This window comes from Manis pentadactyla, chromosome 6 (genome assembly GCF_030020395.1).
Source record: "Manis pentadactyla isolate mManPen7 chromosome 6, mManPen7.hap1, whole genome shotgun sequence".
Lineage (NCBI taxonomy): Eukaryota > Metazoa > Chordata > Mammalia > Pholidota > Manidae > Manis > Manis pentadactyla.
In genome coordinates this window covers 28,893,717-28,917,328 of record NC_080024.1, presented here as the reverse complement: position 1 = coordinate 28,917,328, position 23,612 = coordinate 28,893,717, and the positions used below count along the sequence as shown (strand labels likewise).

Sequence of the window (23,612 nt, the reverse complement as noted above, 5' to 3'; positions counted from 1 at the left end):
ATGTGCAGCTTGAATGATGTTAACTTAAAAAAAATAAGACAGTAGCTGCTGTATTGGAATAGACTGAATCAGGCAAGGGTGAAAGCAGGGGGACCAGGCAGAAGGCTGGTGCAGTAGTTCAGGAGAGGTCACAGTGGCTTGAACAAAAAAAGAAGGGCCTAAAATAGACTGACTGAAAGAAATTAAGTGAATCTAAATGTAGGTAACAAATATATGAATGGACAAGTCACAGGAAAAGAAATACAGGTGACCCTTGAACAAGTCTTCACACATAAAGAGTAATGCAAAATAAAACTACATACTATATTTTCTGTCCTGTTGGGAGAAAATTCATAACCTTGACACTACATTCTTTGAGTCTATGAAGAAACAGTTACATTCATATAGTGCTGGTGGAAATGCAAAATGGTCCAACCCTGTGAAGGGGAAGTTGGCACAATCTCACAACACTGCAAATGCAGTTAATCCATGTTGAGGAATTCAACCTGAAGATGTATACCATAAACATGAACCCACATATTCACAAAGTTTTGTTGCATTATTTTTTAAAGCAAAATATTGGAAATTACTCAAATGTCCAGTAAGGGGGTGAAACAAATTGGTACATCCCCAAAGTTAACTGTGGCACTGTAAAAAAGACTCTGACTTTACTGCTGTGAAGTGATGGCCAGGATTTATTACCTGAAAAAGTAAAGAGAGGACATAATGATAATCTACTGGAGAAGGAAGGAAAATATGTATTTGCTTATTAAAATAAAAACACTGGGAGAAACTCTTGCTGATTGTGTGTTACCCCTTTCTTTTAATGGGGAGCCAAAGCTGGTAATTGCTTAATATATTTGGATATGGGTAATGAGTGGATATTTCATACACCTTCCAATGAAATGCTGATTGTTCACCTTTTGCTTTTGAGTTAATGAAAGGTTTGTTATTTTGCTTTATATAGTATATATAGATAGTTCTTGCATTTCATTTGATTCTCACAGAGTTTTGCATTAGTACAGGAATTAATGTTTTCCATGTGAGAAAACAGGCTCTGAGAGTTAATGAATTAACTTGTCCAAAGTTTTAAAAGTGAGATGTGATAGATGATTGTAAATTCAGGTATCAGGCATATAGTAAATAGCCATTATAGAAAGACTCATGATGTGGGCTTCTTTGGTTACTACCTTTTTTCTTACCTTTTTCTAGTGTATTAAAGTAACTAAGCTTTAGAATTAAAACAGCAACATTGCATAATGTGAAATGGAGGTAACCTGCAAACTCAGAAATGTTCTTAAAAATCCAAGAAATTAAGCAAAGTACTTTTTAGAAATACAGAAAGGAAGAAAGGTGTACTTCACTATGTAAAATGTCACATCTCAGTCATAGTCACTAAAATGAGGATAGAGGGCTAAAGACTGAGAACCAGTGTAGAGGCAGGTGCCAAAGAGGTCTGGAAGCCAGAGTTAGGATCATCAGGGGCAAGAAAAGCAGAAGGCAGGCTCAAGTGAGCAGTAAGACTGGGGGGGACCCAAGATTCTGCTGTGTGTCCTCTGGTGAGGCAAGCCAGCTCAAGGCCATTGGGGAGGAATTACCTGACTAGGCTGGAAAGTGGGGGCTCAAAGAGGTAAAAATCATCAGTGTACATGGTAATTGTAAGGCTCAAAATGATTGTGTGATGGGCCATAAAACTATTACAATGTATGATACAGGGATGATAGTGTAGTTCAGTAAGTGCAGGGAAACCTTAGGTAAACAGGTGCCCTGTAGTTGGCACAGAAACTGCTGTCATCTATTTAATTGGAATATATTGAAATCAATTCTGTCAGATAATTTCTTGGTTACTACCCTCTCCCTCTAATATTTTGACAAGGAAAATCATTTATTGATAGTTTATGACTGCATAATTTTATTACTTTTAGCCTTTAATAATGCACTTCATTTATTCTAAGTTGCCTGTGTTTTCACATTTTTAACATCTGTGCAATAGAGATGGATCTTACATTTTATAGGATCTTAGATAAGGGGAAAAGCAGTTATTGGGTATCAGTGGTGCTTTATGGATTTCCTCTGAAAAATCCTTACATTAAGACCCAAGTTTAATATTGAAGGCATACTTTTCCAACTCAACCTATCATGCTGTCAAACTAAGTTGTAACTTAAATTGATAATAAGAAAGCAGTGGGTCTTCAAATACAATTTTAATCATAACCTCTAATCATGAGCTCAGGAATATTTCTCTTCCATTAAAACATTCTTAGAGGTTTCTAAAGAAATAATGTTTGGAAGGATTCACATACAAGATGCACAATTTCCTGACGTATCTCTAAATCACTGTGCATGTTGGTAAGAGTGGTAATGCTTTGCTTAATAGTTGGCAATCTTTGTGATAGTAAAAATAATATAGTATTATTTATCATAATCTCTAAGTTCTTGGGAGAACAATGGAGAGTGCAGAAATATATGTGAGTTCACTAATATCTTAATTATCCATTCTATAAAGGAGCAAAGTGGCATTTGTCATTAGCAAAAAACACGTTATATAAAAACATATTGTAGGCTAGAGAGAGAAGATTGATGTTTTCTGAAAACCCTAATGAGTACATACAAATGATAGGCAGCACATCAAAGTAGAAGTAGACTGTTAACTATGGGAAAATGATCAAACTGTAATCAAAGCAAAGCAAATTAGAGACACAGTGAGGTTCCTCATTCACATCAGTAGAATTTTTTCCCCTTCCAAGTATCCAAACCTGGAGTCAGAGCTAAAATTGGTATGGTTGGTAGCATTATATACTTAATATACCCCCACCATCTTTAAAAAGTAATTTAGTATTATTATACATTGAACCATGAAAACAATCTAACCTTTGGTCTAGTCATCCTATTTTGAAGATCTTACCTGAGAAGATTGTTTAGATACTAATCTAAAAAACAACACATGTGAAGATTTTTCTCATAATATTATAAGACTTGAACTTTATAAACCTAAACCTCAACAATAGGTGGATGGTTAAATAAAAGTATAGCAATAGCACTTGATGGGCCAGTATGTATCCATTAAACAGTAAATATGCTGCAGTGGGGTGGAGATCACGTGTCAGTAACAAAAAAGGGCTTAAGTGGTATACTGATTAGAGATAATTTTTTAACAGTATAAGAAAAGCAACTAAAAGTAATGGTTGTGAGTTTATGGGTTATTTTTAAACAAAGCATTATTTTAGCTCTTGCAAATTTTGCTCATGACAAAATATTTGTTAAAAGACTGAGCAGCAACTTATTCCTATTCCCAGCTTTAGTGTGATTATCAGTACTGCTGATTAACCACATCTCTCTGAGTAGCAGGTTAAGGAAAATCTTATCGAAAAATAGCTTAATTTTACGTATTAAAAAATGTTTTTTTTAATTAAAAAATATGTATTGACTTGTATAACCAGAGTTCACCAAATTAATTAGGTACTCAGGAATTAAACGATCTGAGAACCTAAGTTCACTGTCTTCTACTGATCTCTTGAAAAGGCTTGTCTCTCCATTTTGGTAAATGGAGTGTGTCCAGCAGCTCCAGACTAGCTAGAGATCCTAGGGTACTCCTATGCCTTTCTCTTCCGGTTCTTGGGAGGACTCAGGCCAGTCCCGGGGCATGTGCCACCCTAGGTAGGGTCGAGGAAGTGCCAGCTCTTTTCTTGTCACTTGGGCTAATTTTGCTTTTTCTAAAGCATGATGTCATTTGTCCCAGCTTCTTGATTTTTGTAGATACTTAGTAGCACATTTTTTAGATCCTTAGTAGCACATTTTGCTTTGGTGGGGCGGGGTTGGGAGAGAGAGAGAGAGTGTGTTTTAAGCCTGCTCCTACTTTGATTTTGGTACTTATTTTTCCTGGACTTCTGTTGAAATTTTCAAGTAAACTTTATCATGCCATAGGCACTATATGTAATATGGCTACTTCTGTCAACATTTCTACTTATTTTTTAGATTCAAATGTAGTGTATTTGCTTTCTTTTTGGTAGGAAATAGTCATGAATCCTTTCAGAAGCCTTAGGTTAGAGGCAGCTGTGAGAGTATCTGCCTGCCACTTTGTGCACAACTGAATTTGAATTTAAATAGCCAGCATTGTCTCATTTTTTAAATACGTGGAAAAAAATTTACATGAGTCTTTTGCATAAAAATGTTGAATGGTTTCTCCGAAGGCAGTTTGATAAACTTCAGATTCAGTGAGGAATTTCAGTGAAGAACAAAACATCTGGTATAGCTAAATAAATTTTTCATGCTAGCAGTACTATTAAAATGGATGGTTCAGATTCCTAACTTAAAGTGGGAAGTCCCAAATTATGTTCCTGCAAGATTTTAACTTTATCACTTGGTGGAAAAAAAGGAATGTAGGTAGATAAATTTGTGAATGCTGAGTTAAACAATATCCACTACTAGACTGATTCGTTTTTAGTATATCTGTGCATTTTGATTTTCTAAGATCCAGGGATACAGTGTATTTCAATTTGACCATCAAATCCCCCTTAAAAGTAGGACGGTTATGTGGCTTGGGGAATATCAGCCACTATTCTGTCAGGATCTTTGTCCAGTTTCTTACAAGATTGGTTAAGTGGTTGAGGTGGACATTGCTGGGGAGTGTTCATAGGTTGTTGTTGTTGTTGTTGTTTTTAATGACAACTTGATTATCCCATATGGTGGCAGACTTTGTTTTATGCAAAATCTGGTTCCTGTTTTGTATTCTTGCCTAAATAGAGGACTATCCCACGTTGGTACAAGGGGAACTACAGGCAGACATGCCTTTATGTAGGTATGGCCAAAATTTTTCACAAGCATTCTGTCATCTGCTCCACAAAGTACTCTTGTTGAAGACCCATATTAATCATTCAGTATGGAAGGAAGAAGTAAGAGTTTAGCTTTGGAAATTGAGGGCAAAAGTTAAAAAACACTTACTCTCATGGAAAAGTTCCTACAGAGTAGAACATTGAACTTTTTTGTAGTCCTCTTAAGTCTGCCATAATGTATAGCCCCCAAATAAATGACAGCTAACTAAATGAGTTCATTTGAATACAGTTAGAATCAGCCATTTGATTGTCTAAAGAACACTTGCTAAAAGCAGCTATTGGTTTTTGACATGTATGATATATTGAGCTGGTATCCAGCAGTAATAGGCCACAGCATAACTGGCTTCTTGAAACTTTCTGGAAGGTGTCAGTATTTTTTAACTGATAAGTTGAAGGGGAAAGACACACATATGATTCATCTAAAAGCTGCAAAGATTATTTAGGTACAAGTTAAAAAAAGTTACAGCCTGGTTTTATTCCACATATATGGAGAGGTTCTACAATTGTGCAATTTCCCAATAGAATTTTTATATTGCTGTCTTTACTAAAGCTGGCTTATCATTACTAAAATTCTTCCCAAGACTGTTAAAAGTGATTACAATTGATGTGTAGCTATTTTTAAAAGTCATGTATTTTTTTCCTCACCTAAATTATCACACCTTTCTTTCTTTTTCCTATACAGACTTAGCTTTGGAATCAAACCCTTCTGACCATCCAAGGGCAAGCACAATTTTCCTGAGCAAATCTCAAACTGATGGTAAGACAGTATTTTTTTCCCCTGAGAAAAAGATTGAGAACTGTTTTTCTTTTGTATATAATAGAAAGTATTTTTAAAAACTCAAACATTGATTTAAATGTTCCACTTTTTCATGTATTCATTTGTCGTATTTTAATATGTGATGATAAGCTTTTCTTTAGTTGTCCCTAATTTAGTGAGGAGACCATGTAGACCGTTGACACCTTTTGCCCCTTCTTTATAAACACAGTCAATTGGCCACATGATGTAGATGTGGTCTTTCTGCATACTGCTTTGTCCTTTTTTCCCTTTGCTCCAAAGAGCACACATTTGAAAGGTGAATGAGAGGATTTAGGTAACAGGTTTTTATTTAACAAACCAGAAGAATCAATTGTTTATTTATGGGGATTGAATCTGTGAGTTTGGCCCCACTTTACACAGTGATCAACCAAATGAGTCTATCTTAAATCCAGGTTTATGCTACTCAAAACTTTTAAGCTACTCGAAAGCTTCTCATCCTAATGTAATTCTGTGCCCAGGATATATCAGAGCAGACATAACCTATGGGTGTCCTAGAAGGTTAGCCTCAGCTTGTGAAACTTGTGTACATTTCCCGTGTCCTTGTTTTAGGATGAGAATCAGAACTGTACGATGTTTTATCTCTCCTGCTTGCCTGCTTATTTTCCTTAATGTTATGTTAAGTCCTAGTTTATTTGCTAAAAAGCCACATGTGACCAAGTTTTTCATCACATACAAGTGAGGGTTTCATAATATTTGAAGTAGTGCAGCACAGTAAAAAAGTGGGGGTTTCTAACCTGCATTTTCATAGTGTGTGTACTTTGTCCATCTTGATCATTTATGGTTAGGATCATTGTATTTCTCAGTTTCTTCCAGATCCATGAATTGGTCATGTAGAGAGAGTGTGGAGACAGTAAAAGAAACCCATGCCCTTTCTCCTCAGTTGTAAGGAACGTGTGCCTATGAAGCCATCTCAAGTTAGAGGGGCAGTGTAAGAAACAAAGTGAGGTGCAAGACCCTCTTTGGAGCTTTTATTCTTCTGCTGGCCTTTGTTAGAGCAAAATGCTTTTGTGTGCTGTTGATATGTTCAATTAGGTTAGTGCACTCATTTTAAAATGTCAATTTGAGGTAGGTTACTTTTCGATGTGTATGATCTATTAATATTTTCAGTAAGGTATTTTAGTAGATTACCAATAAGTGATTTAGAATGCTTCCAGGGATCATCATGTATCTAGAGATTAGTTTTTAGCCAGAAACTGGCTCTTAGAGCTATTGGCTGTTAGTCCTGATAATTAAAGTAAGCTATGTAGAAATGTAGAACTAGCAAATACTACTCGTTAGTGGCTCAGATACCCACTAGGTGAACTTTTTATTAGCTAAATTTCTCACCTGGTATAACTTGTTTTGCCCTTTTGTACATGGAGAGTTTTTCACTTGTACCTAATATAGAATGTCAGAAAATAAAAATAAATTTTTAGATTTTACTTCATGGGACTCAACTTGCTAGGTGACTGAAAATTATAAATTTTGTTGGAAATTATTTAAAAAATAGAGTGGAATTTTATCTCATTTTGTTGGTAATCCATCAGACAAATATCAACTATTTTTTTATTTTTCTGTGGCATTTGTATCAGAATTGATCATTTTCTTTGTTCTTAGTGCGAGAAAAGAGGAAGAGCAACCATTTAAACCATGTAAGTAAACAGTTGAAAAGTTAATTAAGAAATCAATAATTTGAATTAAAAGTGTTTGCCATGATTCTTAAAAAATATAATGGACCCAATACTGTTAACATGGACCTCTTTCTGTAGATTTTCTGAATCTCTTCCATTTTTTTGCCATCATTTTTAAAACTTATTTTTTAACCAGAGTAACAAAAGTATGATAGCTAAGTTAATTGCACTCTCTCATTGACTTCCCATGATAGCAGGTAAAAGCTTCCTCACTCTGTTGTGGCCTTATTTCCCTCCCTCTATTCCTTCAACATAATCATGGTTTTTATTAAATCAGAATCAATGTTTGCATTATTATGAGTATGCAGGTACTGTTCACTGCTGATCCTTATAGTTCTCTGCCTATGCAGACCTTGTATACCCTTCATTCTGTTTCTTAAATATTTCTGAAATTTGAGCAGCTCTCTACTTCTCCTGGATAATCCAATCCCCCCTTTCTTAGCCAGTATGATCTCACATAGCCAAATACAGTAAGTCACTCCCTGGCTGGTCTTCCTGATTTCACATTCTTCATTTTTTTGTGGAATTAATTTCCTGTGTTCACTCTACTGTTTTCTAACAGCTTTTTTTTCCCTCCAAATGTAACTTTTGTCATATACCTATCAAAAATATTTTCTGTCTTCTAAAATACATTTGTTCTGTGTTTTTTTTCTTGGAGACATCCTTCCCCAGCTTTTTGTCATCTTATTCCAGTATGGACTGGTTTGCCATAGGCTGGCTCTGTGCTTATTTTCCTGGGATATCTCTCTGAAGTCATCTGGGATCTCACATAACTGTTGGATCTTGTGTTGGATCCCCTGTGTCCTAGATTTTTTGTTTCCCTCTGTCTTGATAATCCCTTGTTTTACTGGAGCACATTTTCCTGAGAATGGGCTGAAGAACTATGCTTCTCTGAAACTCCCCTTATTTGATAAGTATGGTATTCTACATTGAAGCTAATTTTTGCAGTTCTAAAGACAGTTCTCTATTGTCTTCTCAATTACAGTGTTGCTTTTAAGTCTATTGACATTGTATGATACATTGTACATTACCAATTTTGGTTGACTTAATCCCCCCCCTTCCTTCTTTGGAACCTTTTAGTACCTTCCGTATGCCTGGGATTCTAAGATTTCATGATAGGGTTTGGTGTGGACTTTTTACTTTCATTAGGACCATTAAGTCTGCAGACTGTTTCTCCTTATATTATTTTTTTTTCTGTCTTTGGTATTTTCTCTGTGTCTTCTTTTTTTTTTTTTCCTGGTAGTCCTATTTCTATTTAGATGTTAGACCTCTTAAATTAGTATTATTATATCTTTTTTTCCCCCTCCTATTTTCTATTTTGTCTTTTTGTTCCACTTCCTGGAGATTTCCTTGACTATATTCTAACCCTTCTACTGAAACTTTGTCTGATTTTTAATTTATAGAGTTCTCTTATATTATGTCATTTTTTTTTCTTCAGCATTTGGTTCTTTGACAAATGCAGTTTCTTATTTATCTGAGGATGTTCAAGGATTCTGGGGGTAGGTTTTCATCTGCTCCTGAAATGTACCCTGCCATCAATTCCTTTTTCCTGTCTTGATCTCTTACTTAATTGGAGGCTTCCCTCAAATGTGTGGTGGTGGTCCCTGGCTGTCTCTCAAAATCTATTTGGAAGCATCTTGGGTGAGCAGGACTTGCTAACTGATGGGCCTCACTGCAAGGAGTTGGAGGCCGAGCCTCTGAATTCTAAGCCCACCTTGGGTTCTTCAGAACAAACAGGCTTTCTCATCCCTGTTGGAATCGCTCTCTTTGGGCACCAAGGTTGTGCTTCATCTGTCTGCCATGTCAGTTGTCACTCCTTTATGTAGTCTTTTCATCTTTCAAGCATTAAAAGTCATCTGTTTATCCTATGACATGTATAATCTTCTTTTATGCTGTTAATTCTAATGACAGCTTTGAGAAGAGGGAGAGGAAATAGATTTGTGGTCAGATCACCATGTTTAATTCAAAACTTAGAATCTATATTTAAAGTGTAAATCTAAGTTTAAAGTTTTCATTTAATTATTAATGATATTAACTCAGACAGTATTGTTGGTTATACCTATAATTAGCATATTATACTTTTCTACTAAAACCTTGATTAAGAGTTCAATTTAATGCATAAAATGTTAAGTTTTCAAGTTAATTAAAAGACATTAATTCTTAATAAACATATCCAAAACTTGTGATAAAGGCGAGAGGAAAAGTAAAATTCAGCTTTATTTTTTAATGGGTTAAAATAAATAGTAGGCACAGTGGGAAAGGTCAGTGGGTGGGAATAAGAGTTCAACAGGTACTTGGCCTTTGATGGTAAGTTTTGGATGGTGACTCACTAGACTTCTAGATATGATCATTTGCTAGTCTTTGCCACTGCACCTTAAGTCTACTAAGTAACCCCTTCCCTTTTTTGTAAAGACTGTAAAAGTCCACCTATTCTGTTAACACTGAATGAAAATAAAAACTGCCTATTCTAGTGACAAACTGAAATAATCCCCATGAGCATTAAATTGTCAGTAGTGCTTTTTGCTGTTTGACTTTTTTTTGGTATTTGCATTTTATATCCTTATGTTTGTCAGTATAGTTTACTGAGGTTGTGAGCAAGCAATGGTAAGGCTTTAACCAAAAAGGATAATTATGTCAAAGTTTTAATCAACATGAGGGGAAAGTAACGTGCTGTCAACTAATATCCAGGCTTTGCTCAGAGGCGTATTTCTTCCATCCTCTAGCAAATAACTAGATATTACTAGATACTGACAGAATTTGAGTTAGTTGGGAGCAGGCCTGTGCTGAGGCAGGAATTGTTCAGTGTTTCTTTGGTTGGATCTAGCCATTAGACTGTTGTTGATTCACTAAATGAGCCCCTATAGGGCTGTAAGACCACATCTAATTAAAATTTTTAAATGTTTTAGTACTAATATTTTCAAAGACAAACCAATATACATTCATAATAGAAAAATGTTTAATAGAAGAAAATGAAGGCAAATATTACCCACAGCTCTACCAAGTAGTCTACATTTTGGTGCACTTTATTGGTTTTATTTACCCCATACATAGATTTTGGTTACCACTGACTTTACTGTGGTGTAGCATATGCCTTATTACACTCTAATTGTAGTGACCTTTAAAGATAACTTTCTTCCATTTAGAACAGAAGTTTTTGAATGAATTAATTTTCATTTTTCTTGCTGTTTTTTTGAGATTCTAAAAGTAAATTACACATTAACTAGATCGCTTAAGGAACATATCAGAGTTTTAGATATAGTTAAAACATTTCTAGCATATAGGAGAATTTAGTCTTCCACGTAGTGATACTTTTCAAAAATTATAACACCTTGAACCTTTTGTTAATGTGGAATTAAATGACTTTGCAGTAAAATACCTGATACAAGCAAAATGGCATTTTTATATGCCATATAGCTATTTCTGATTATTGGCTACTGGGAGTTTTTTAAATGTTCTGTATTTTAAAAAGCATCAACTAGGTTTTCTGCTTGGCCCATCTTTTGTGTATTTGTGGGGACTACTGATGGGAGAGTGTGACACCACAGTAAAAACTTTTATGTTAATAGGAGGAAGGAAGGCTCATCTGAATTAGTAAAAGACAAAAACAAAACACAACCAAAAAAAGCATTAAAGTTGTTGGTATTCTATGGTTTAAAGAATGTTTCTATTACTTTCAGCTAATTACAGTGGCTGAGATTTGGTTATTGGCCTTACTTTAAGGAAGAGAATTGCCCTGACATAGGCTAGACCTTTCAGTATTTGACTCTTGCTGTATTCTTGGGCTCTTCACAAACAAATGGATACTTCTAAAGTGTTTTAAAGATAATTTATTCTCTAGAGGGTCTCAAAAAGTTTGCTGTCACCTCTCCGATACCACTGCAGATAAATTCTCACTAATTTGTACCTGTAGTAAGATTTACATTCCAATTATAACTGACTTTAAGTCAATTGTCAAACATTTATTGAACCTCTTAATTTATCTCAGATTCTGTGCTCAGCAGCTGGAGCTAGGAGTAAGTAGTAGGAGTCCTTCCTTCTTGGAGAAGCTTATTTTCTTGTGTGTAGCATACCCTGCAAACTGTTGATAGCATGTAACAAGTGGTAAATTAGATGTGTAAGTGTGCAGACAGGGAGAGGTTTTGTGGCATGGCTGCTGGCAAAGGTATTCTGGAAGTAGATGAGGTCAAGCTCATTGGGACAAAAGAGAAAGAAAAAGGCATCATAGGCAGAGAGCAGTATGAGTGAGGCAGGAGAGTGTCCTGATGAGTCAAGTAAACAATAGAAATAAAAATTTGAAATAAGTGAAAAGTATTCTTTGAGGTTCTCACTTGAGTAATGTAATGGCAGTCTAGTTTACATATACAGTGAAAGGTAAATTCTCAAGAGTTGTTTTATCTGGTTTGAGATGTGAGAGAATCTTAAAGCAATACTCTCTTCTCCAGATAAGGAAACTGAGGTCCAGCAAGACTGAAGACTCCCTAGTTTGTGAGAGATAGAGCAGCCCTGGTACACATAGCCTCTGACTCAGAAACATTTGTTTCATCACACTGTCTCCTGAACTAATACATTTATTACTGGCTTTTATTTCCTGCAACAGACTGTTCTTGCATCAATACTATGTAAGGCATTACATTTTATTGTGTAAATAAATAATAGAAATAGAAAAGCTGCTTTTCATTTCTTAAGAAAAAAAAACATTGAAATCTTATTCTAGATTTTTTATGTTCTTATAATGGGAATTTATAATAGGTGCTTGCCAGGTTTGATTACAGGTACTGTATCAAGGGCAGCATTTTATAACCCCTTCCTCAAAACTCCTCCGGGGAAGTTAGAGTAGCCAATGGGTTTCCCATAGAGCTGCACATGTAACATACTCAAGCAGTTCATGGAATATAAGAAAGATCTTAATGCTTTATCATGTGACATTTTAACCAAGGAAAAAACACACTTTTATAGGTTTAACTTACTGTGACATTTTCTTCTATTTCCCTTCCCCTTCAGGTATCTCCAGGGCAGCTTACTAAAAAGTATAGCTCATGCTCAACAATATTTCTAGATGACAGCACAGTCAGCCAGCCTAATCTTAGAACCACAATAAAATGGTGAGTACAACTAGGTTGCCAAGGGCTGAGTGACAGACTCCCTTATGCTAAATGCATTCTAGCCAAACTCGGTCATTTAAGTCATTTGATTGTCCTTTTCAGTGATCAGGTTGAGAAACTGGTATCAGTTTTCAAGGACCTAAACATGAATCTTCAATTTCCATTTTAATCTTAGAATGGCATGGTGAAAGGGCAAGCCAGTTAGCAAATAAGAAATCCCACAAAAGTATATATACATCTTTATTTGATACATTTTTGTTAAGACATTGTTGATTTCTAGGAAAACTTCTTTATGAGCTATGGACCTAAAACAATGTGTATTACTTTAGAAGCTACTCTTGGAAGAAGGAACAGCTTGTCCCCTACTGGCAATAGACTGTGTCCGCATTTAAATTTAATTGGATTTTGTCAGATTTTCCCTATTGGCATTTTTTCCCCCAGCACTATTTCTTTGTGAAAATTCACTTCTTCCTATTGTCCAAATATGAGGAAAAATGTATCAAAATTAGTCCTAAAGAACAAATTTTCAAGCTTAATTTCTTTTTGGATGAAATTTGTTTAACTTAGGTTTTAATATCAATAGATATTTAATTGATAAATTTTATTTTTATATTATATTAATTATTTAAATCTATAATAATATGTAAATATATTTGATTTAATTTATATTTAATATATATTATATTTAAAAATAAGTTAACAAATTAATGAATTAAAGTATTTAATACTTTAATAGATAGTGTATACATATATAAATATATTTTCAAGACACTGTATCAGTCTATAAGAAACCACAGCAGAGAACAACGAAAGACATCAAGTTTTGAAAACATAGCTATGGTCATCAGGTTTATACTTAAACATGAACAGGGTTCTGTTGATGAAAACTGTTCCTTAATTTCTGGGAACTCTTCATAGTCCACAACTGGAGATGCACTTTCAAAACACCCTAAGATGTATCTTTCATGCTTTTAAGAGAGGAAAACCAAAATAGGACCCCACTAAGCATTGTCCAAGGAACATTATTAAACTGTTGATTTCGCAGAACACGGTTTGGGAAATGCTACTTGAAAATATAATATCCTTATTCCTAATTTCATTTTTCAGTCTTAAAAACATAATTAGCTTATAAACTTAATTTTATTTCTAAGGTATCAGCTTTTTTAGCTAAGGAATTATCAGTAACTTCTACTTTAATTAAAAAGTCTCAATCATAATAATGTAACTTTTCCTCTCTCACTTATAAAACAGTTGAGGTCAAATTGTGTTGCAGCAAAAGTTGAGCCCTGACTGTTCAAAGTCCTGAACTTTGGCACCTATTGAGTAATCACTGAATGTTTTCACTCAGCTAAGAAACTAAATCTGTAGGTAAAAATCCACTTTACTTTGGCTAGAGTGCCCAAGCCTCTTCTGAATTCAGGAGATTCTGAGTTTCAGTATATAATTCAAAAGTAATTTTAAAGATTAACCTTGCTCAGACAAGTAGCTTTCATATATTTTTCCCAACTTACTGTACTTCCAAAAATTAGACTTAAGTTCTAATTTGCTCCCATTAAAAAATGAGGGTTTTAAAAATGGTCATTGAGTATATTCATTATTGGTGAAATAAAGGTTAACTGAGAAATTAATAGGTTACTTAGCTTTTAGGAATTATTTTGAAAAACGTTTATCTTGAGGGTAGTAGTGCAGTGTTGTCAGTGGGGTAGGTGAGCCTTATTAGAACCATCAAAATACATGTCTCTGCCCTAGTAAACATAATGTTCTTCGTGTAATTGTAGATTAATGATATCAACAACAACAAAAAATACATGACTGAACACACACATTCTGCCTGCCGCTACCTCCCTCCCTCCCTCCCCTCTCTCAAGCCTTTTGATAAGCTGAGGCATGCTTAATGTAGACAAAAGCATCGCCCAGTGATTCTGATCTTAACCCTAACTCATTCATTCCCAAACTTTGCTACACACTGCAGTCACCTGGGGAACTTTTAAAAATGGTCCAAGTCATAACTCAGTACCAGTTGAATCAGAATGGCTTGATGGGAAAGCCAGGCTGTTTTTAAAGCCCAGGTGATCCCAGTGTGAAGCCAAACTCGGGAACTGTGGACTGGCTAGAGTGTAGGAGAAAGAGAACTGCTTCTGACTATTGCTGGGATCTTGGGCAAGTGTTAAGCCTTGGTTCCCTTATCAGTAAAATGGGTTGTTTAATGTCTCTAAGATTCAGTGGTCCTTTTCAGCATTTAACTTTAAATTCTGTAATTTTAAAATCAATTCGAAGATGAAACTGAAGCACTATAGAAGTATCCATCTTTGATGCTAGTAATGTTGTAAGCCTTTTTACAAGTGCTAATATTACTATAGGCCTAGTTATAAAATTCAGATTTGCCTTCCCTCGATGATTTTGTGCTTCGTTTTAGACACTGAGGGCAAAGGGAAGTACATAAGAGAACCTCGTTGTTGCCTAGTACACAACATCTGTGAATAACAGTAACTTAAAGAAAATCTACATCTGTTTGTTAATATTCCATTTAAATGAATTTGGGAATACTTGTCAGTAATACACTGTGTAGTATTGTGCTGCATTGTTAGCACTGCTTATTTCAGGGAGCTGGACCTATCATTGATTTTATGGGTACTTACATTTGCTATTAAATTTTCTAATATTATGTAAAAGTAATTTTAAATAATTTTATTTGGTGTAGCAAACTTTATTTACATTTAGTAAATAGTGGAAAACAGATGGATTAAGTAAATAGTGAACTAAATCAACTGAAGTACAGGGCTAGCTTTTTTTTAAAGCATAAAAGCTACTGAATGGCTTAAATTTAAGCATGTATACAAATAAATGTAACTTTTTTAGAATTGAAGGTTCTATTAGAAGAAGGGCAGATGACAGGAAATAGGTACTAGTTTATGTATTATAAAGATCACCTGAAACCTGTCTTCTAAGAGCATATTACCTAGCATTTTAGTTCTCCTATTTTTGCTAAAAGCTTAAGAACTAAAACAAGAGAGAAGGTGCCCACATGGTACTGTTCTGAATTAGGGGGTGTCAGGACCACTGGGCAGCTGGGAAAGGTCTTCCTCAACCCCCTTTTAAAAAATGTCTTCAAGCCTAACATGATAAAATCAATTGTTACAATTTTTTTTTTCCTCCACAGTGTGACCTTAGCAATATATTACCACATAAAGAACAGGTGAGCTCTTTTAAAACCTGTCTTGTTATTCTAGCTAGTTAATTTGCAAGATAATCAAGTTTAGTGTTAGGTCATAACTGTGGACATTATTAGAGTACACTGCAGAGTGCTTTTATTACAATAATTGAAGTGAATCATTTGTTTTTGTCTTAGGCCTCAAGTTACTGAGGATCCTGGGAAGTATTTGTTTAGGTGGATTATATTTATGTTTACTGTATCAGAAGTTAAAATTGAGAATTTAAAAATTAAATCCATTGTATATCAAAACAGGGTTTTCATGGCACTATTGAAATTTTGAGCTAGATAATTCTTTGTTGCGGGGGCTGTCCTGTGCCTTACAGGATGTTCAACACCCCTGGCCACTACTTGACTAGATGCCAGGAGCACCACCCTCCACATTGTGACAGCCAGAATGTCTCCAAGCATGGCCAAAGGTCCCTCAGGGACAAAGTCACTCCTGATTGGAACCCCTGTGTTAACATAAATCATATTTTTTATGAAAAATAACTTATTTTTCCACAACAAAAAAATTGAGTGAAAAATGTGTCATTGATTTACATTTTGCAAATCTCTTTAATGTCTGGCTTAATAGAAGACAACTAAGTTGCATGCCTGACCTGTCTTTAATCATTTGTTTTGAAGAAAGAAAGTGAAGAAGACCCAGCCTCATGCAGATATATAGTTGGAAAAAGACATATTTTTAAAGCCTTCAGATAATTGTGGATATTCTTTGATCCATACCAAAGGTCCACAAGTGCTAGTTTCTTAAATTAATACCTTACACACTGAATGGATCTTTGACTTATGTGATACTTACATGTACATGATATTATGCACTGCTTATTTGGAGATTATTGGTTTATATTTCTTTATAGTGTCAAAAACTCATTTTTGTTAGTATCACCACCAGTCTTACTAGAAAATTCGTTCAAGTATTGAGCAGCTGTAAGCTCACAATAGGTTGAGCTCACAGTAAGAAGGTGCAAGCTTTCCCAAATCCTGATTTTTAGCTTGGTAGCTTAAATTTTATCATTGGCAACAAATACTTTTGTTACTTTCTTTGAAGTGACAGGCTCACTTTATTTTTGAGAGAATGACTGTTGTACTTTCAAATAAAGATGGTGTTCTATGAAAAAGGTGGCCTGTTCCACTCACAACTAAGTCACAAGTGCTTTTCCTTTATACAACTGTATTCAGTATGCAGAAGTGCTTAATGTATACTTTCCACTGTTTCAGAATATTAAAAAGAAATATCAAGGTTTAGTAACACACAAGCATTTCTCATTGCAGATAGCACATGTTAGGCAAATTGAAGGTGTGTGGCAGCCTTGTGCTAAGCAATAGTCTGTCAGTGCCATTTTGCTAACAGCATTTGCTCACTTCACATCTCTGTGACACATTTGGGTAGTTCTTGCAATATTTCAAATTTTTTTGTTACTATGTTACGGTGATCTGAGTTCAGTGATTACAACTTTGCTGAAAGCTCAGGTGATGGTTAGCATTTTTTTAGCAATAAAATATTTTTAAATTTAGGTATGTACATTGTTTTAGATGCAATGCTATTGCACATTTACTAGACTACACTAGAGTGTAAACATGACTTATATGTACTGGGAAACCAAAAAATTCATTTGACTTGCATTATTGTGATACTTGCTTTATTGTGGTGGTTTGGAACCAAGCCCATGATATCTCTGAGGTGTGCCTGTATTAATTTTTACTGTTTTATCAGGGACATTCTTAAGTAAAGTAGAATTTTTTTTCAACTGTAGGTGTCGTCAAAGAACAGAATGACTAGTAGTACAAGTTTGTTACCACTGCTTCTTAGATTCATGCTCAGAAACCAGCAGTTTTTACCCACTTTTGTTTTTATGTAATCACTGTAAATGTCAAACAGTGTAAAAGCAGATGTCTTGGTATTCCTATAAAAACACTTTGGCCTTATGGGCCTCTGAAAAGGGTCTAGAAGAACCCCAGAGGCCTACAGACCACATTTGGAGAGTCACTGTTTTAAGTAAACACAGAATGTTTGTGTGGTGAACTTCTAAATAAAAACACTGGTCTCCTTTAAAAAAGAAAGACATGTTTTTAACTTACATTCATTCAAGTTCTGAAGGCTATGTTGCCCACCACGACTGCTTTATAAAATGTTCTTGTGGATTCCAGTGTGAGGGTAGAGGAGTGAAAGTGTATTTGGTTCACGAGCATTGCCTGTTAGGGAGGTGGACGGTCAGTGCTTATAAAAGCAGCTCTGGCTGGTAGTTGTAGAAAAGATGCCACATAAAGTGATGCGCTTAGTAAAAAGAGGTCAGGAAACCCTCTTAAGATCAGAATCCAGAAGAATTTGTAAAACTCTTTGCTATGTTGAAGGTTAAGCTTCCTTTGCCCTTGTTTCTACTCCTAGCAGATAAGTTACTAAGATACTAATTCCTGAATTAATTTTTAAAATCTACATTCTTTTTTTATAGAGATGCAGATAGATCCTTGGATATTTTTGATGAGAGATCACATCCACTCACAGTAAGTGTCATTTTTATTGAAGTTGTATTTTTCTGTCATACAGTTGTTTATTCATGCTGGTTTGCTTTGCAATTAATTATGAGAAGAAAATTACTCCCTTCAGCTTGAAGTCAAAATCATTTTCCTTTAAGTCTTCCCTGCCCCATGTTGTGTCTAATCGTTTTGCAAAAGGAGTGTTGTATGAGGGATATGACTGTAAGAAGTGAGTTGCAATTGTGTATATAATTAGTGAGCTAAGGTGAGTAAATGCACCCAAATAACAGAAAATGTACCTTTTAAAAGATAATTTTCAGTAGCATCCAACAATGTAAATATTTGTAGCTAAACCCAATATGTTAAAATCTCTATGAAGACAATTAGAAAACTATTTACATTTTAAATTAGAAAGACAAAAATTTGAAAGTTCACTTCCTCAGGTGCAGTGTAGCTACATGTGGCTGGAGCCTACTGTACAGGACAGTATAGCCTTAGAGCCTTATGGGGATAGGAAACTGAAAATGTTTTTTCAAAACTGATTGCAGAGTATGACATATATGGTGATTAACAAGGATTTTGAGCCTAAAAATGGTTTACATTTGAATGGAATTCTGTCGGGGAAGGGTGGAAAGGAACATTTATAAATTTTCTGAGGTTTTGTGCTTATATTTTTTCTTTACTGAATTATTGTAAGTATTGAATCACTATGGTATTCTAAGATCCCACTGTTTATATTTAAAAGGACTAAAAGACCCGTCACCAATCAAGATTATCTTTAGGGACACATGTGCACAAGTGTGCAGATTATTATCTTTTTTTTTTTTTTTAATAATTATTTTTTATTGAAGGGTAGTTGACGCACAGTATTACATTACATTAGTTTCAAGTGTACAACACAGTGGTAAAACATTTATATACATAATTCTAGGTTCCAGCTATCACCCTACCAAGCTGTTACAATATCTTGACTATATTCCTTATGCTATACATTACATCCCGGTTACTTATTTATTTTACCATTGGAAGTCTGTCCTTTTTTTTTTTTTTTTTTTTTTTTTTTTTTTTTTTTTGTGAGGGCATCTCTCATATTTATTGATCAAATGGTTGTTAACGACAATAAAATTCTGTATAGGGGAGTCAATGCTCAATGCACAATCATTAATCCACCCCAAGCCTAATTTTCGTCAGTCTCCAATCTTCTGAGGCATAACAAACAAGTTCTTACATGTAGAACAAATTCTTACATAATGAATAAGTTACATAGTGAACAGTACAAGGGCAGTCATCACAGAAACTTTCGGTTTTGCTCATGCATTATGAACTGTAAACAGTCAGTTCAAATATGAATACTCATTTGGTTTTTATACTTGATTTATATGTGGATACCACATTTCTCTCTTTATTATTATTATTTTTAATAAAATGCTGAAGTGGTAGGTAGATACAAGATAAAGGTAGAAAACATAGTTTAGTGTTGTAAGAGAGCACATGTAGATGATCAGGTGTGTGCCTGTAGACTATGTGTTAATCCAAGCTAGACAAGGGCAATAAAACATCCACGTATGCAGAAGATTTCTCTCAGAACAGGGGGGGTGAGGTTCTAAGCCTCACCTCTGTTGATCCCCAATTTCTCACCTGATGGCCCCCCTCTGCGACTGTGCCTGTCTTAGGTTGTTCCTCCCTTGAGGAATCTTACCCGTCTCTGGCTAACCAGTCATCTTCCGGGGCCATACAGGGAAATGTGAAGTTGGTAAGTGAGAGGGAAGCCTTATTGTTTGAAAAGGTTAGCTTTTTACTTCTTTGCATATTTATGCCCTGTGGCTTCTATGCCCAGCATTTGTCTTGAGGTATCTTTACCACTTGGAAGAATTATGATACTCGGTAAATTTGATATGAGGCACGAATTCTATTTAAGGGTTGTAATTAGGAAGGAAGAAGAAAAGCTATAGAAGTAGCAGGTGGAAGAAAACATGGGAAGATTGATTATTTCTTTGACATATCTTCTTGTAGAGTAACTTCAGCATGTATAGGTTTTAAGCTACTACTTAAATTGTGCACACACATTAACATAATAGGAGTATAGTTACATAACCAAAGCATATCTGTAATTACCAGCCATTTCCAGTGAAACCAAGAAAACCAGTTAGGCACCTTAGGCATTTGTGAAAACTTATCTATGATATGGTGGATATTGTCCAACTGAACTTGAACAGTCTGAGAGAAATCAGACAAATTAAAACAACCCATTCCTGGGGACTGTTCACATGCCATATGTTCTTTTAACAGTAAATAGTCTGTAGTTGTAAGACTTTGGAGTGCTACAATTTGCACTTCTCCAAATTCTTTGTTGAGTTCCAACAGTATAGATCCAGTCAAATTTGTTGTTTTACTGTATGCACAGGTCAGCTTAGATATCTCCTTCCTCATTCCAGATTATTATCTTAATGGTGCTTAAGAATTTTCTTCAGTGGATACTTACTTATATTTTTTTTCTTTCAGCGAGAAAAGGTTCCAGAGGAATACTTTAAGCATGACCCTGAGCACAAATTTATTTACAGATTTGTTCGTACTCTTTTTAGTGCTGCACAGCTGACAGCTGAATGTGCAATAGTAACTTTGGTAAGATACTTCTTTTTTCATAAAGCATCTTTAAATATTTCAATCTTATACATAGGATATGGTCCTATTTTTCAAATAAAAGTAGGCTCCTGAAATGGTCATCAGTATGTCATTAAAAGAAACCTACCAAAAAGAAAGTAAAATACACACATTTGAGCTTAACAATCATTATTATTTAAAATGTTTCCATTGCTTTTCTCATCACAAAACAATTGCTATTGTAGGCAGCAGGAGAGATTTCTGGTTTTCCTTCCACACCTCAGGACATACATGCACACACAGTGCACACACATACACACATACAAGGTGTGCTGGTGAGGCAGAGTGTGGGCAATAACACAACTTTCTGGCCTATAGGCAGAGACTGATTCAGTGTAAGGCTAAGCCGAGTCCTAGACTGTATTCCCCTGATGATTCTGTGTGTCCTGATTGAGAACTATGCCCTAAATTCCTTGGAGGATGGGTGTTCACCCGTCCTTGCTGTTGTCTTGTGCCTGCCTGTAAAATTGCCCAGTGTACTTAGTAATTACAGTGCCAGTGTACTTAGAAAGGCTTTGCTAGTTAGCCTGCTAAGGTTCAACTGTGTTAAGGACCTTTGCATCATTCATGCAGAATTTCTATGGTAAGAGTCTAACATTTGAATAATGAATAGGATTTATAAAATGATAAAATCTTACTGTAGAAATTTTCAAGTGAGAGGTAGTTGGGATTATTTTACTCTCTCTAAGCGAACCTATGGGGGACAGTCAACTGCATGGTCTGGAGGGAAAGACTGCTCTGATCAGTACCTACACCTTTAGTGTCCAGTTAGGATTCAGGAGAGGAGGCTTGTGGTTTGAATAGAGATTCTGCAGTGGGCACTGGATCAGACGCAGGTCTCTCTGTGGAGGCAGGAGTGGGACCTCTGTATGGAGAGCTGGGTAGTGTAGGAAGGACAGCACCTAGGTTGGAAGAGGGAGGGGGAGTTTTTGTAGACAAGCTCATACCTGAGACATGGCAGAGTGGCAACATCTAGTAACTGATTGCGCATATGGAATTGAAGCATGAATCTGAGCTAGAGGTAGGGTGTTAAAAGAGTAGCTGTTCAAATGCAGAGAAAGTGTGTAGAATAAAAGGTGGATAGAAGATAGCTCTGTAAGGACTAACAGCATTTAAGGTACAAATCCCAGAGGAGTGGTTTAGAGGTAGGAAAACCAGGAGAGAATAATAAAAGATGCCAAGGTAAGAGAGGTTTAAGGAGAGTGTGGTCAAAATGCTAAATGCTGCTCATTCCATAAATAACCACTGAACATGTACTCTGTGTCACTGTTGTAAGTGTGGTGATAGAAGAGAGAACAGGTTGGATAAACTTCTTGCATTTGTGGATCTTATATTTAAAGAGAAAGTTTTGTTTTTTTGCTTTTTTTTCAATGAGTGTTTTTAAAAAGCTGAATATTTCAGGTAGTAGTAAATACCAAGAAGAGAAAGCAGGGTAAAGAGATAAAGTGGTTGGAGAAGCATACTGTTTTAGATAGAACAATCAGGAAGAGCCTCTTTAAAAAGGTAACATTTGAACTGTGACCTGACTAAACCGAGGAAGATAAGGAGCTCTGGCACTGCAAGCAAAGGGGACAAGAGCCAGACTCTGAAATGGGAACATATTTTGCATGTTCAAGGAACTGCCACATAGCTAGTAGTCAGAGTGAGGAATGAGGGAAAGAACATAGGAGATGAGGTCACAGAAGGGCAGCAGCTTATCTCATAGGGCCTTGTAGCTCATGGGTCATGGGAAGAGGATAAATTATTATTCCTCTGATGGAAAACCCTTGGTAGATCTTGAGCAGGGGTGTGAAGTGCTGTTAATTTAAGAAGCTCTCCTGGCTGCTCCCAGGAGAAGAGACTGTAATTGGGAGTCAGAGTGGAGCGAGAAGTCAGAAGGCAGTGACAGTCGTACTGGTAAGAAGTTACAAACAGAATAGAAAGCTCTCAGATCATCAGTGAAGGTAGAGATAAGAATTATCAACAGATTGGAGCAGGATAACTCAAATGCAAGTTTTTAGCTCAGGAACAAGGCTAATGGCAGTGCCCTTTAGGTATGAGGGAAGGCATGGGGAGTGGAGAGTTGAAACGCAGGGCTCTGGTTTGTATGTGCAAAAGCACCTATGACCTTGGCCAGAGTGTATTCAGTAGAGTGGCAGCTGCAGGGCGCAGAGAGGTGGGTAAAGAAGGGAGTGGGCGATAAGCCAGCATCAGGGCATTTGCTGTGAGGACAATGAGAGGAAGCATTCTAAGGACCTGGGGGTGGGATGGGGACAGCATAACCACATTCATACTGGGAAAATCTCTGGCAGAGAGGGAGAAATTCTTCAGAAAGAGGTAGTTGTGGAAACAGTTCTGCAGAAGTGGTACGGGACCACTTCACTGAAAGAAGAGTTGGCTTCAGTGAGAAGAAAGAAACCTCAGTTCCACTGGCAGAGGAGGACAAGTGGTACATGTGCGTATCAGGACATACCATGCTTGACAGCTAACAGACAGGAAGTTGAGAGATTGCCAATGTTATCTAAGTGCCTCTAGTTAGTCCCATGAAGTAGAGAAGTGAACCTGGATTAATTCTTAGGGTCCTTGAGAGTGCTGAGTTATGGGGAATGGGAGCAGAATTTCACTAGGAACATATAATGTTCAATAACCATTTGTTTTTGAAAACACAATTAAGTTTGGAGAACATTGGTAAATCTGAGGCGTCAATCTGATAACCTTCAGACAATAAAGATACTCTTTAAAAGTGGACTTTTTTCTTTTTGTCAAATGGAATACTGTCCAGAGCATCCTCTGAAGTAACAATAAGTCAGCTCTCCTCTGGAATCCACACTCACCCAGTCCTTTGTAGAATAGACATTTGATAAATGTAAAGGAAATCATGAC

At 35.8% G+C, this 23,612-nt stretch overlaps 1 protein-coding gene across 2 annotated transcripts in view; it reads left to right on the top strand.

Annotated features, from left to right (window-relative positions):
* The window catches only part of CCNYL1 (cyclin Y like 1), a 36,945-nt gene that overhangs the window by 4,481 nt on the left and 8,852 nt on the right, over positions 1 to 23,612 (top strand). The window contains exons 2-7 of one of the 2 annotated variants that reach the window (XM_036920291.2): positions 5,494 to 5,568; positions 7,225 to 7,259; positions 12,300 to 12,400; positions 15,561 to 15,596; positions 18,065 to 18,116; positions 20,592 to 20,711. In XM_036920291.2, the coding sequence (XP_036776186.1) occupies positions 5,494 to 5,568; positions 7,225 to 7,259; positions 12,300 to 12,400; positions 15,561 to 15,596; positions 18,065 to 18,116; positions 20,592 to 20,711 (419 nt within the window). The remainder of the gene's footprint in view (positions 1 to 5,493; positions 5,569 to 7,224; positions 7,260 to 12,299; positions 12,401 to 15,560; positions 15,597 to 18,064; positions 18,117 to 20,591; positions 20,712 to 23,612) is intronic. The other variant, XM_036920293.2, reaches the window with a different exon arrangement.